Source organism: Vidua chalybeata, chromosome 24, assembly GCF_026979565.1.
Source record: "Vidua chalybeata isolate OUT-0048 chromosome 24, bVidCha1 merged haplotype, whole genome shotgun sequence".
NCBI lineage: Eukaryota > Metazoa > Chordata > Aves > Passeriformes > Viduidae > Vidua > Vidua chalybeata.
Genome location: NC_071553.1, coordinates 1913340 through 1927692, shown reverse-complemented (window position 1 = coordinate 1927692; position 14353 = coordinate 1913340). Strand labels below are relative to the sequence as shown.

The following is a 14353-nucleotide window of genomic DNA, read 5'->3' as shown; positions in this document are numbered from 1 at the left end:
AGAGGCGATCTCCGGAGGGAGAATTGGCTGTGGGAGAGAGAAATAAAACTGCCCAATGAGCAGAGGAGAACTGCCCCAGCTCTGACAGATGCTGATAGAACACCCCCAAACCACATCTTACAACCTAAGACAGGGGCTTGTAGGAAAGATTGGCATAAACTTTTTAAGAGGGTCTGTTGCAGAGGGTGATGGTTTTAAAGTGAAGGAGGGTAGATTTTGATTAGTTATCAAAAAAAAAGGAATTTATACAGAGATGGTGTTGAGGCCCTGGCACAGGTTGCCCAGAGAAGCTGGGAATTTGCTGTTATGTCCCTCCCAGGCTGGGGGAGGGTGGCTGGGGGCAGGGGGCTGCCTGCTGCCTCTTCCTTGGCCCAGGTTTGAACCTTGCTGCTCCTCACTGGATGCACCTGATACCCTTGAAGCAGCACCATTCATCCGCTCTGGACTTCTCAAAGGGTCCTCTGAGGAATAGCAAGTCACCTTTTGATTCTGAGCAAGGGGTTTTCAGAGGAAAATCCCTTCTAGTGAGAGGCTGAGTCTGTTCTGCTGGAAAATCAGGGCATGGAATTGGCTTTTGCAGTGCTGGATTCTGACATCAGCCTCAGCAGCTGCATCCCACTCCAGGCTGGACCCCGACACTCACCAGCCTCAGCAGCTGCAGGGCTGCTGTAGCTTGCAGTGGGCTTTCCTGTTTTTCCTCTGCAGCTGGGGAGACACCCCACCACCCCAGTGGCTGCTGGCATGGCTCTGCAGCCCCTCCATTCCTGAAATGATCCTCATGGCAGTTGTGTTTGCATGGGATTGCAAGGACAGGTTTTGGGGGACAGTCTAGGGGGTATTTGTCCCCTGAGGGTGGGAGGTGAGCAGTGTTGAGTTGCTGTAGCTAAAACCTTGAAGGCAGAGGCAATGCCAGGAGGATCTCTGCTCTTACCCTAGCTGCCCTCAGATCCAACAAGAAATGGCATTGTGTGGGTGACAGTCATGTGGGGACACTCAGCACAGTCACTGCTTTTGGACACGTTAATTGAGCCAGCAATGCTTCTCTCTTGAGCTCTAGCCCTGGCTGTGTAAAAGGAGAGGATTTTCCATTTGGCAGGACATGGGGACCCTGGGAGGAAGGCGTGCTCACAGCACTACAGTATTCCCCAGTGAAGATCCACTCCCAGTTTGGTCTCAGAGAGAAATTTCTGCCTTTCTGAGGGCAATTCCCTGGAGATCCTGGGCAGTGATGCTCCTTGTCCGTCAGGGGATATGGGCTGAGGAGAGGGACCAGGAAACACCAGAAATATAAACAGCCCTGTCCACCTGGCTGCTTCAGGAGGCTTTTAGTCTGGAAGGGACATTGTCAGCAAGGGCAGTGATGGCAGTGACAGGCAGAGCCAGCTGGGCACAGGCAGCTCTTGGCTGTGCTCCAGGGACAGATGAGCTGCCCTGGCCCAGCAGCTGCAGGGCTGTGCCAAGCCCCTGCAGTGGGGTGCCAGGTCCTGCCTGGGAGGGGGTGCAGCACCTCTGCCCAGTGAGCCCCAGGCCCATTTCTAGCTGGTTTGGCATTAAGCAGGAGTCCTTGAGCCCCAGGCCTCCATTCCCTGGGAGCTTCCTGATCATCCCAGGCAAAAAGGGAGCCGAGGTACAGCTGGCTTGTCCCACAGTGACTGTGTGGGGACTCCAGGACAGACCCAGCGAGCCCTCAGCTGGAGAGGATGAGAAGGGGTCAGTGCTGCCTGTAGGAGGAAGGCTGTGGGGGGAATGAGAGTGTGAGCAGCAGGGAGGAGAGCCAGAGAGGAGCAGTGCCCCGGGCCAGGCACCTTCAGGTGGCTTTGCTGGAGCAGTTTGTAGGAACCAAAGGCTCAGGGCAGGGGCCATTAAAGGGCTGGGGGGGATCATGCTGCAGGCCAGAGAGTGGCATGTGGTGGCTCAGCATGCCACCCTTGTCCCCAGAGTCCCCTTGGTGTGTGTAGGGGTGGCAGCAGGGGCTGGTCAGAGGAGGTGAGGAGGGGAGGTGACAGTCTGTTCTAATGGAGCATTCTCTCCTGGTTGCCTTTGCAATCCCCAGGAGAAGATCGAATATGCCTTCCTCATCTTCTTTGCCATTGAGGCCATGCTGAAGATAATTGCCTATGGCTTTCTGTTCCACACGGATGCCTATCTCCGAAACGGCTGGAACGTGCTCGACTTTTCCATCGTGACTCTAGGGTAAGGAAAAGTGGGAGGGCTGCTGCTCTTCAGCTTGTGCCAGGCCTCTTCCACAGCCAGTCAGGGGCTAGTTTTTGTGGTGATTGCAATGTGTTTGGGGACACCTCCTCGACTAAGTTCATGGCCCCCCTGTTCCTGCTCTGACATCCACTGGGATCCTCTCTAACTCTTAACTTCTTCCTGTCTTGACTCCTTCATGCCTCGTAGATCTCCTTGCCCTGGAGAAAGGGGCAAGGGGTCCTCCAGGGTTTGCACATGGGGTGGGAGTTCGCTGGCTGTCAGCAGTGGAGCTGAGCCCAGGGCTGGCATTGCCAAGAGCTGCCCCCTGGGTGAGGCTGAGCATGGCTGGCAGTCCTGACCTTGCTTTGCTGCCTGCAGAGCTCTGAATCCTTAGCTCAAATTTCTCAGACTCCATTCTCACGCCCTTCTCTTTTTCCTTGTCCTCCCTTCTGCTTCTCCTCCATCCCTCGCTGTGCCCCGGCTCTTTCAGGCTCATCACCATGACCCTGGAGCAGGTCAACGTGAAGCAGGCAGGGCCTTCGGGGGGAAAAGGCGGCTTTGACGTGAAGGCGCTGCGAGCGTTCCGCGTGCTGAGACCCCTGCGCCTGGTGTCCGGAGTGCCGAGTGCGTGCTGGCTGCCCCCGTCAGCCACGCCTGGTGGCTGCGTGGAGCCTCTGGCCTGGCCGGGGTGGGGAGCCATGGAAGGGTTTCTTGTTGTTGCTGGATCAAGCCCAGCCACGGAGTAGGTGTAGAGGAGGCACGCGTTCCTGCTTGTTCCTCCAGCTGGTGGTTTGTAGGAATGTGCCCCCTGTTGACGGAGTAAACAAGTCACCCTCTGTCTCCTTAAAAAGGACAAAATCCCAGAAGTTTCTCTCCTCAATTTGGTTAAAAGACACCTCATAGGACCTTGGAGACTTCACCTCACATTTAAGGATAGCTAACTGGACAGGAGCCAAAAAATCCCGCCTGAGCAATTCACTAAAGAAGAGAACAAAAGAAGAAAATCGCTTTTGTGAAGTGTTTTAGCAGGAGCAAGAACCTCTTGCTCTGGCTCAGTTTTTCTCTGTAAAGAGCTTTTTTATTTTGCCTTTTATTAAAACCTTTTTGTTTCCAACACTGTCACAGGAGCCATCCTGCTACTTTTACGCCACCTGAGGTAGCTGAGCTATCAAGGGTGTGATGTTTTGTCTATGAGAGCCTGTAAGACCTGGCTTGGATAGATAATACAGTGGTTGTCAGCCCTGGGGAGCTGCAGGTTGGCACACGGCTGGCTGCCTCCGTGGCTCAGTGGCAGTACCTTTGGGTGGCCAGTGTGAAGGGGGCCAGGATCTGATCTGGTTTCTCAGAGCAGGGATCTGCATCTCTGTAACTCATTAATACAGCCAGGGTGAGAGCACCAGAACAAAGGGAGGGGCATGAAGCAGCCTTCAGCACTGCCTGGCTCTGTTGTGCTCTTCCACATGCTTTCCTGGTGGGTAGAAGAAGGGATTTCCTGCTTCAGAGATCTCAGTCCTGCCCCACCCATGCCCCTCTTCCCTTGGCAAGAGGCATTTCAAAGGCTGCTTGTTGGTGGGCTGGCAGGGATACAAGGTGCACCCAAAGCTGTTTAGGAAGTGGTTGACCTCCTCTCCCTTCACCTTTGTGCAGGCCTTCAGGTCGTCCTGAACTCCATCATCAAGGCCATGGTGCCCCTGCTCCACATCGCCCTGCTGGTGCTCTTCATGATCATCATCTACGCCATCGTGGGGCAGGAGCTCTTCAAGGGCAGGATGCACAAGACCTGCTACTACCTCGGGACAGGTGGAGCTGTGGTGGGAGCAGGGCAGCAGGGCTGTCTCTGTGTGGTGCTGTGGGACTGCAGGGACTCTGTGTTTGGCAGAAACTGTGGTCTGGCCAGCATCAGGCCTGGGAGTGTGGCATGACTGAGGGATGTCTGAAACAGCACCCAGCTGGGTGTGAGGGGTGGTGAAAGGGGCCCCGTTTGGGCCACTTTAACTGGTTTGAACTATGCAAGGAAAATGCCTGGAATAGTTATTTTCTTTTCCCTCTCTCATTCCTCACCTTTTTTTTTTTTTTTTTTTTTTTTTTTTTTTTTTTTTTTTTGTGCGCTTAGAAACGCTGATCTGTAAAGTTACTTTTTGCGTTAGTGTCCATGGCGTTCTGAAGTTTTAGCCCAACTCTCAACTCATCAATCTTTTCCCTGAGGCACAAGCAGCTGTGAGCAAGCCCAGCCCTGCAGCACATGGGCGGTGGTGTCTTCTGCCTGTGCTCGCAGCAGATGGAGCAGCCCAGGGAGCAGTTTGGAGGGGGAGGAAGTGTGGGCTGCTGTGCTCGGCCTGACCTGCCGCTCACACCGTGGCTTTGCTCCTCAGATGTGATTGCCACGGTGGGCTCCGAGAAGCCAGCCCCGTGCACCAGCTTGGGCCACGGGCGGCACTGCAGCATCAACGGCAGCGAGTGCCGCGGCGGCTGGCCCGGGCCCAACAACGGCATCACCCACTTCGACAACTTCGGCTTTGCCATGCTCACCGTCTACCAGTGCATCACCATGGAGGGCTGGACTGAGGTTCTCTACTGGGTATGTGCCTGGGCTTGAACAGCCAGGTGTCTGCTGAGGAAGGCAGGAGCTTCCCTTGAAACCCTCTCCCTCCAAATTATTATGATTTTGAAATTAAGGGGCTCTCAGGCAAAGATGTGGGAGTAGGAATAACAGTTATTTACTAGGAATATTAAAAATACAAATGCAATAGTACAAAAAAGAAAACAACACTGCCAGAGTCAGAGCAGGCCCTGGCAGGCTGTGGGTCAGGGTGGTGGCAGCAGTGCCATTCCATGGGGGCTCAGCCCTCCTGCAGTGCCAGCTGTGCTTCTGCTGGAGCAGGATCCTGGACAAGGCTGGAGTTTTCCTCTGGAGCTCCAGGGCTGCTGGAGATGGGCCTGGGCTTCTTCTGGGAATGCAGTGGGGCAGAAAGCTGCTCCTCTGGGAATGCAGTGGGGCAGAAAGCTGCTCCTCTGGGAATGCAGTGGGGCAGAAAGCTGCTCCTCTGGGAATGCAGTGGGGCAGAAAGGTGCTCCTCTGGGAATGCAGTGGGGCAGAAAGCTGCTCCTCTGGGAATGCAGTGGGCAAAGGCTGCTGTGCTGTTCCAAGGGCAGATTGGATCCAGGTAGGAATGCTTGGCTGCTCCCCTGGGCAGAGCCTCTCCCCATGGGATGATGGAATTTTCTCAGCCATGCAGGGACACTCAGTGGCCATGGACAGCAGAGATCTCCTGGAGGAAGGATTGGCTGTGGGAGAGATAAAGAAAACTGCCCAAAGAACAGCAGAGAACTGCCCCAGCTCTGACAGATGGGAATAGAATGCACACACCCATTTCCAACCTAAGACAACGGGAGATTTCTCCAGCTCCCACCCTGTGAAGGGGTTTGGGACAGGCACAGCGATGACTGGAGGATGCTCCTCTGGCAAAGCCCATGTTTTGCAGTCCTTGGGAGACAGTCATGCTGAAGCTTAGGCTTGGGGCTGGTGTTTAAATCTGCTCCCAAAATGTTTGGGTCTGGATGTAAACCAGACTCAGTTCTAGGCAGGTTTGGAGCCAGGTTTATGTGCCACCATCCCAAGCACTCTTTTGGAGGTGGTAAAGATCCCAGAGACTGTTGAGGGGCTCTAAGGGGAAACAGATGGAGGACAGTGCCTTCAGAATATTTCACCTGCATCTCTCCTTGTCAGGTAAATGATGCCATGGGGAATGAATGGCCCTGGATCTACTTTGTCAGCCTTATCTTACTTGGCTCCTTCTTTGTGCTCAACCTGGTGCTGGGGGTGCTCAGTGGGTAAGTGCCACCCTATCCTTTCTGCCAGCAGAGGAGTTTAACTGGTTTCAACTATACAAGCAAAAAAGCCTGGAAAAGTTCTGTTCTTTTCCCTCTCTCATTCCTCACCCTTTTTGTTTTGCGTGCTTAGAAACTCTGATCTGTGAGTTACTTTTTGTGTTAGTGTCTATGGCTTTCTGAGGTTTTAGCCCAACTCTCAACTCATCAGTCTCTTCCCTGAGGCACAAGCAGCTGTGAGCAAGCCCAGCCCTGCAGCACATGGGCTGTGGTGTCTTCTGCCTGTGCTCACAGCAGATGGAGCTGAGCAGGGAGCATGGCTGTGGGTCTGGACACTCCTCACGGGTACCTCCAGCTGCCCTCCTGCTGTGAGCACACGGAGTTTTCTCATGGCCAGCCCAGGGAGAACATCTTTGATGAGTGCAAGGGATCCAAGGGAAGGATTGTTAGTCTAATTACTGCTTCAGCAGTCTTGTCCAAGTACACCAATGAGCTGTCATCAGTCTGTTATGACAGTCTAGGCCAAATTCAATTAGTGTTAATTCCCCCAGCAGTACAGTTAAAACCTGAGATGTTACGCTCAACCTACCATGCATTGCTGTGGGACTGCTACCGTCCCAGTTTTGTTGCTGGGAAATATGTGTTGTCCTGAGAAGTGAGGGGGGCTTTTCTCCTCAGGTCTGTGTAGGGTCAGGGTCTTTTTTATACGTTTCAGTCCTTGTTCGTGCAAGTGGATCACACTCATCACTCTATTAGTTCACAGGGTTAGTTCTACCCTAATTACTTGGATTTGTTAGCCCCTTTTATGACAAGAACCATGCCACTGTAACATTAAAACAAATTGGGTGTTACTACAACTAAAACAAGTTTAAAAGCACAAGATAAACCACAGGAACCTGACACTTGTGTAGAGCTGACTGCAACTGCAGGACAAGCTGGACTATAGTCGTCTGATCATGGAGTAAGTTGCTGGCTCGGTAAACGTTCTGAAATAGTTTTGCAAGTACAACTAAATTATCTTTGAGATCAGTAAAATTATTGTTGTAGTGTCTGAGATCTGTTATTAACACATGGCAACACCAGCATGGCTGGGCAGCAGGTCTACAGTCCTGCCAGACACCAGAGGAGAAAAGAAATTAATTGAAAAAGCGCAGGAAGAGTGGGCAAGGACAATGGCAGACCTGTTCTTTCCGTGTTACCATGAAAAGAGTGTCCTGTTTACCTGCCACCTTCTCCATATGGACAGCTAGGGGCAGGTTTTTGCTCCCCAGGTGGCTGAGACCCCACTCTGATGGGGAACTGTCCTGGCCAGGTGTCAGTTGTCCTGTCCAGCTGGAGCACCCTGCAGTGAGAAGCTCCCAAAGAGCAGCAGTGGTGGGGAAGGAGCCCTGCCTGCCATGGGGCATCAGGAGGTGGGCCCCTGTGACCTTGCCAAGAAGGAGGAAAGTCACTGGAGCAGTGCTGGTGTGTCTTGGTTTGAAACACCAGGTGTCTGCTAAGGAAGGCAGGAGTCTCCCTTGAAATGCAAAATGTAAACCCCCTTCCTATGAATTATTATAATTTTGAAATTAAGGGGCTCTCATGCAAAGACATGGGAGTAGGAATAGCAGTTCTTTAATAGGAAAATTAAAAATACAAATGCAATAGTACAAAAAAGAAAACAAACCACTGCCAGAGTGAGAGCCTGCCCTGGCAGGCTGTGGGTCAGGGTGGTGGCAGCAGTGCCATTCCATGGGGGCTCAGCCCTCCTGCAGTGCCAGCTGTGCTTCTGCTGGAGCAGGATCCTGGACAAGGCTGGAGTTTTCCTCTGGAGCTCCAGGGCTGCTGGAGATGGGCCTGGGCTCCCTCTGGGAATGCAGTGGGGCAGAAAGCTGCTCCTCTGGGAATGCAGTGGGGCAGAAAGCTGCTCCTCTGGGAACGCAGTGGGGCAGAAAGCTGCTCCTCTGGGAATGCAGTGGGGCAGAAAGCTGCTCCTCTGGGAACGCAGTGGGGCAGAAAGCTGCTCCTCTGGGAATGCAGTGGGGCAGAAAGCTGCTCCTCTGGGAATGCAGTGGGCAAAGGCTGCTGTGGTGTCCCAAAACCTCAGACTGTATCCAGGTAGGAATGCTTGGCTCCTCCCCTGGGCGGAGCCTCTCCCCATGGGATGATGGAATTTTCTCAGCCATGCAGGGACACTCACTGGCCATGAACAGAAGATAATTAATAATTAATGGCCCAGCTCTGACAGATGGGAATAGAATGCACATCCCCATTTCCCACCTAAGACATGGTGGCAGGGTGTTTCAGGGCTTTCCTACAAGGCCTGGCCTGGCACAGAGCTGTGGTTCCTGAGAGTTCCCGAGTTCCTCAGGCCATCCCTGAGTCTCTGCTGCTGCCTTGTCCCAGGGAGTTCACCAAGGAGCGCGAGAAGGCCAAGTCGCGGGGCACCTTCCAGAAGCTGCGGGAGAAGCAGCAGCTGGAGGAGGATCTGAAGGGCTACATGGACTGGATCACCCACGCAGAGGTCATGGACAGTGATCGGGCCAGGGGAGAAGGTACCAGCTCTGCTTGCTCACAGACCCTTAGCCTGAGGGTTGGGTTCTTAATGCTGACCACTTAGAGAGGCAAGGTGGGGGAATCTTTGAAGAAGGCACAAAGACTCATTGTGCCTGAAAACCCATGAAACAAAATGCTTTGACTTCTGCAGGACAGTCTCCTTCCTCTTTTTTTTTTTTTTTTACATTTCCTGAATAATTTGGTTGAATCTGACCCAAGCTAGCAATAATTTATCCCTGTAGCACTTCAACTACAGCATTTAATATTTGCAGACAACAAGCAAGGCCTAAGTCTCCTTTGGCAAGAGGGGCTGAAAAGGCATGAGGAGCGTGTGCCCTTGGTGTGCAGGGATACAGTGCAGGGCCACAGGCTCTCACACTAGCAGATGCATGAATTTCTTGCCATCACTTGACAATTTCAAGGGATCAGAAGTGGCTCAGGGAAGGAGGTGGATGTACAGGCATCTAGCCAAAAGCTCAGTAAAGTCTGGGGAGTTCTACCACAGGGTTTGCTGGTGAAAGCACTTTTGATGGTTTTGGCAGGTTTTGCCACCCTGCCTGGCGAAAGCACTTTTGATGCCTCAAGCTGAGAGATGCATGTGTGCAAAGAGCCTTGGGAAGCAGTGGGACAGACAAAACGCCTCTTCCAGAGCTGTGACCCATGCTCTGTTCAGCCTTTGCTCAGATCCCAGCTGGCTCCAGTTTTTTCCATGCTGGGGTACTTGCTGCTGTCCCTCTCTGGGCTGCTTCTGCTCCTCCTGCAGGGCAGGAATTTCTTGTGCCTCGTGCTTGGTTTGCACCTGACCCTCAAAGCCTTCTGCCCAGTTTGGTTGCTGACTCCCTGGGATGGCATTGCTTGGTGGGGATTATTCACTTGTGATGGGGAAGCTCTTCCTGGTGTACTTCTGGAAGAGGCTCCCTCCCACATGTTCTTCCCAAGGGCTCCAAGAAAAGCCTGTAATGTCATTCCTTCTAGGTATGATGCCATCGGATGAAGGAGGGTCAGAGACAGAGAGCTTGTATGAAATTGAGGGCATGAACAAGTGGATTCTCTTCTTGTAAGTATGTTCTGACTGAACCATCTGCTTGCACGTGGGCTTCCACTGTCTCTCACTTGCTGGCCCAAGCAGGCCAGGCTTTCCTTGTCAGCCCCCAGTTTTTTTGGCAGAGAGACAGGGACTGGTGCTTGGGGGAAGATGCAGACATTGGGGCAGCAGACAGGGAATTTGGCTTTGGTACTGGCAAAAAGCTGCTCATGGTGAACAGTGTCTTTGCTGTGGGACCAGGCTCCCATCATCCTCCCGTGGCCTGTGCAGCACAGTGTGTAATTTAGGAGCTGTGTCTGCAAGCCCCCTGGGGAGAGGGCTGGAGGCCAAAACTGAGCCAGGAGGGTGAATGAGCTGCAGTGCCTGAGTGAATGCACCGAGTTCCAGGGGCAGGTTATGGTCCTCGTCCCTTTGCAGGGAGGGAGCAGGGGTGGCTTTGCCCTGCAGGCACAGCCCAAGGGCCTGGGTCTGCCCCACTGGCCAGCTCTGCTGATCCTGTGCCATCTCTCCAGCCGTCAGTGGAGGCGTTGGAACCGAATGTTTCGTAGGAAGTGCAGGGATGTGGTGAAGTCCAAGTTCTTCTACTGGCTTGTCATCCTGATGGTGGCACTGAACACCCTCTCCATCGCCTCTGAGCACCACTTCCAGCCAGAGTGGCTGACACGGGTGCAAGGTGAGCAAAGAGCCTGAGAGAGGAGGGCCCAGGACACCCTGCTGCCCCAGAGAGCTGTGTGAGCTCCTGCTGTGAGTGCACAGCCACACTGGCACGGCACACAGGGCCTTAGCTGAGTGTGTGTGTGTGATCCTTGTTGTCATCCAACTCACACTGACCACGCTCTGTACGCTTAGGGACACGATCTTGCATGGTGAACACACACAGAGTGTGTCCACTGGCATCTCTGCACACATGGCACGCACTCAAGCTGTGCAGCCACGCACATTTGTGCATGCAGCCCCACTGACTGCACCTCCACACACACCCAAACACACCCCCAGAGGCACACGGAGCACAGGTGTGCGCACACACACACACACACCCAAACACACCCCCAGAGGCACACGGAGCACAAGTGTGCACACACAGAGCTCAGCCCCATGCACACACACAGAGCTTACCCCCAGGGGCACACGGAGCACAGGTGAGCACACACACAGAGCACAGCCACAGCCACACACAGTCACTCAGAGGCACAGGGAGCACAGGTGTGCACACACACATACTGAGAGGCACACAGAGCAGAGGTGTGCACACACACTCAGAGGCACACAGAGCACAGGTGTGCACACACACACAGAGCTCAGCCCCATGCACACACACAGAGCTTACCCCCAGGGGCACATGGAGCACAGGTGTGCACATACACAGAGCTCACATTCACAGGCACACAGAGCACAGGTGTGCACACACACAGAGCTCAGCCCCATGCACACACATGCAGCTAACACTCAGAGGCACACAGAGCACCGGTGTGCACACACACAGAGCTCACACTCACAGACACACAGAGCACAGGTGTGCAGACAAACACAGCTCAGCCCCCCCCCACACACACCCAGAGGCATGTGGAGCACAGGTGTGCACACACATAGAGCTCAGCCCCATGCACACACACACACACTCAGAAGCACACAGAGCACAGGTGTGCACACACACACTCACTCAGAGGCACAGGGAGCACAGGTGTGCACACACACAGAGCTCAGCCTCATGCATACACATGCAGCTCACACTCAGAGACACACAGAGCACAGGTGAGCACACACACAGAGCTCAGCCCCATGCACACACACACTCAGAGGCACACAGAACACAGGTGAGCACACACACAGAGCTCAGCCCCTCATACCCACACACAACCCATGTGCCCACCCTGCATAGACTCGTGTGCACCGTACAGGTGTGTGCTCACACACACAAGCATCCAGCTGCACATCACCCTCTCATCTTCCTCCCCTGTGTGGTCCCCAAAAACCAGCAGCTCAGGGCTCAGAGGAGGGTGAGCAGCACTGCCCTGTTCCCTGGCTGCCCAGCCGTGCTGGGATCGAGGTCCCTGCTCTGACAGGGACATCTCCCACCCCAGACAATGCCAACCGGCTGCTGCTCGCCCTCTTTGTGGCCGAGATGCTGCTGAAGATGTATGCGCTGGGGCTGCGCCAGTACTTCATGTCACTCTTCAACCGCTTCGACTGCTTCGTGGTGTGCTCGGGGATCCTGGAGACCATCCTCGTGGAGCTGGGCACCTTGTCCCCTCTGGGCATCTCCGTGCTGCGCTGCATCCGCCTCCTCCGCATCTTCAAGATCACCAGGTTGGGGAGGGAGCTGTGTGGGTGCAGCTCAGGGTGCCCGGGCATCGCTCGCAGTTCTGGGGCATCGCTGGCCCTGTCCCCAGGAGAGGCTGCAGTGTGGACAGAGCTGGGAGCTGCTGGGCAGAGCAACAAGGCCACGCTGGGGGTTTGTCTCCAGGACGTGGTTTGGCTGGGAGTGGAGAGTGGGACAGAGCTGAGGCCCCACTCTAGCTCTGGGCTCTAGGATGTTGTGGATGGGGTTGCTGTGGGCCAGGACTCCCAGCTCTTCTTTGTGGCCCCAACCCAGTGTGTGTTCACCCCTCTTCCCCATCCTGCTTGCTGGTGCTCTGTGCAGGCAGCAGTGTTATCTTACTTGTCACACTGTGCCTGCAGCTTCATTTCTTCCTCCTGGAGCTGTCCCAGAGCCCAGCCTGGGTCCAGAGTCCCCCTTTTTGGCACATCACCTTGGTCTGTTTGGCTAGGTTCCCTGTGCCTGCCTGCTCCTGCCCACAGCCTTCCCCACTCTTTCACCTCCCACATGCCTTTGTCTCTCCTCTTCCCAGGTACTGGACATCTTTGAGCAACCTGGTGGCCTCTCTGCTCAACTCAGTCCGCTCCATTGCCTCTCTGCTCCTCCTCCTCTTCCTCTTCATCATAGTTTTTGCCCTGCTGGGCATGCAGCTCTTTGGGGGCAAGTTTGACTTCGAGGACATGAAAGTGCGGCGCAGCACGTTCGACAACTTTCCCCAGGCCCTCATCAGTGTCTTCCAGGTTTGGGGCTGTGGGAAGGGCAGTGGGGGCTGGGGCTCTCACCTGGGCTGTGGGTCTCCAGGCAGGAGTTAGGTCTCAAGGGGATGTGGGTTTGTGGGGGTTTGAGACAGGAACAGGGAAATGCAACTGGAGTCGTGAGCAGTAGTTCAGGTTCAGGTCTGAGCAGAAAGGAGGATTTGACCATAGGGCTGGAGCCAGCAGGGTAGGATCAATCTGTGGGGTTCTGTCATGCTCTGCTGTGGATCTCTTAAGTCTTTATTACTGCTCTGCTCCCAGATCCTGACTGGAGAGGACTGGAATTCAATCATGTATGATGGGATCATGGCCTATGGGGGCCCATCCTTTCCTGGCATGCTGGTCTGCATCTACTTCATCATCCTCTTTGTCTGTGGGAACTGTATCCTCTGCCTGCAAAGCCAGGCCCAGGCCCCCATAGCACCAACTGCACAGGACTGGGCAGGGGGGAAGCAGGGGCTCCCCTCAGTGTTTCAGTGCTTGCCTTAAGCTTTTCGGTTGTGAAGAGCAGAGGAATAAATCACGGGCTTCAGGGCTTGCACTGGTAGTGGCTGAAGGCTGGGGACTGGAGGAAAGCTTATCTGGAGCAGAGCTGGATGTGTGGCAGGCAGAGATGCAGCCAGCTCAGAGCTCAGTGCTCACAAGGGGTGGATGCTGGTCAGGGATCAGCAGCCAGGGTTATCACAAGGGCTAAGCTCCAGGAAGGTTTCTAAGGGCACCCTGGAGACCATGGATGGCTCCAGACAGAAATCACGTCCATGTCCTTAGCACTGTTCCCCCAGATATCCTCCTCAATGTGTTCCTGGCCATCGCAGTGGATAACCTGGCCGAGGCTGAGAGCCTGACCTTGGCCCAGAAGGCCAAAGCAGAGGAGCGCAAACGGAGGAAGATGTCCAGGTGAGCGCTGCCATCCCTGCCCATGGCAGCTCCCAGACGAGCTGGTTGGGTGTGAGGGGATGCAATGACCTTTCCCATGGTCCCTGCCCAGACTTCAGTTCCTGCTCTGCCCTCCTCTCTGCTTAGAGGTTACCCAGAGAAGACTGAAGAAGAGAAGCAGATGCTGGCAAAGAAACTGGAGCAGAAAGTAAAGGGAGAAGGGATTCCCACAACAGCCAAGGTCAGTTCTGGTGGAGGTGAGCCTTGGAGAGCTCCTGGGGGGTGCCCTGGCTCCTCCTCCCACCAGCCAGGAGAAACAAAGGCTTGGAGCCAGTCTGGGTCTGGCCTCTTGACCAGAATCACTGCTTGCCGTAGCATCCCCTGGTGATGGGTGCTCTCGGTGACGGGGGCTCTCTGGGGCCAGGCAGGACATGTGGAAACAGCTCCATTGCTGGGATCCTTTTTCTCCAATGCATTTCCTTGGCCACAGCCAGTTGCCAGTGGCTGACATGGTCTGGTGCACACCAGTGTGGAGTGGAGCAAAGCAAGTCAGCAGCATCCCAGATCTCCCTTATGTCCACACCAGCACCTCCCATGTGCAAACCCCTCTGTTCAGCTGTGCTGGCTGTGCTGAGCTGCCTCTGAGAAGCATCTGGCCAGCAGCTGCCTTCCTATCCACTTTCCAGAGGTGCTTTTAGAAGCTCAGGAGTCGCTCCCTGTCTTGTTCCCCCCTGGCATATTTGCATGGCTCCAGGCTCTTGCCCAGCACACATTCCTATTTCCTGTCCTCTTTGCCTTGATTGC

The 14353-nt window shown here is 54.6% G+C and overlaps 1 protein-coding gene across 1 annotated transcript in view; it reads left to right on the top strand.

Annotated features, from left to right (window-relative positions):
- The window catches only part of CACNA1S (calcium voltage-gated channel subunit alpha1 S), a 56102-nt gene that overhangs the window by 14227 nt on the left and 27522 nt on the right, over positions 1–14353 (top strand). The window contains exons 3-15 of the mRNA XM_053963952.1: positions 2054–2193; positions 2684–2817; positions 3841–3993; positions 4566–4771; positions 5921–6024; positions 8407–8555; positions 9532–9613; positions 10114–10274; positions 11683–11908; positions 12451–12658; positions 12935–13055; positions 13456–13570; positions 13697–13790. Of these exons, the coding sequence (XP_053819927.1) occupies positions 2054–2193; positions 2684–2817; positions 3841–3993; positions 4566–4771; positions 5921–6024; positions 8407–8555; positions 9532–9613; positions 10114–10274; positions 11683–11908; positions 12451–12658; positions 12935–13055; positions 13456–13570; positions 13697–13790 (1893 nt within the window). The remainder of the gene's footprint in view (positions 1–2053; positions 2194–2683; positions 2818–3840; positions 3994–4565; positions 4772–5920; positions 6025–8406; positions 8556–9531; positions 9614–10113; positions 10275–11682; positions 11909–12450; positions 12659–12934; positions 13056–13455; positions 13571–13696; positions 13791–14353) is intronic.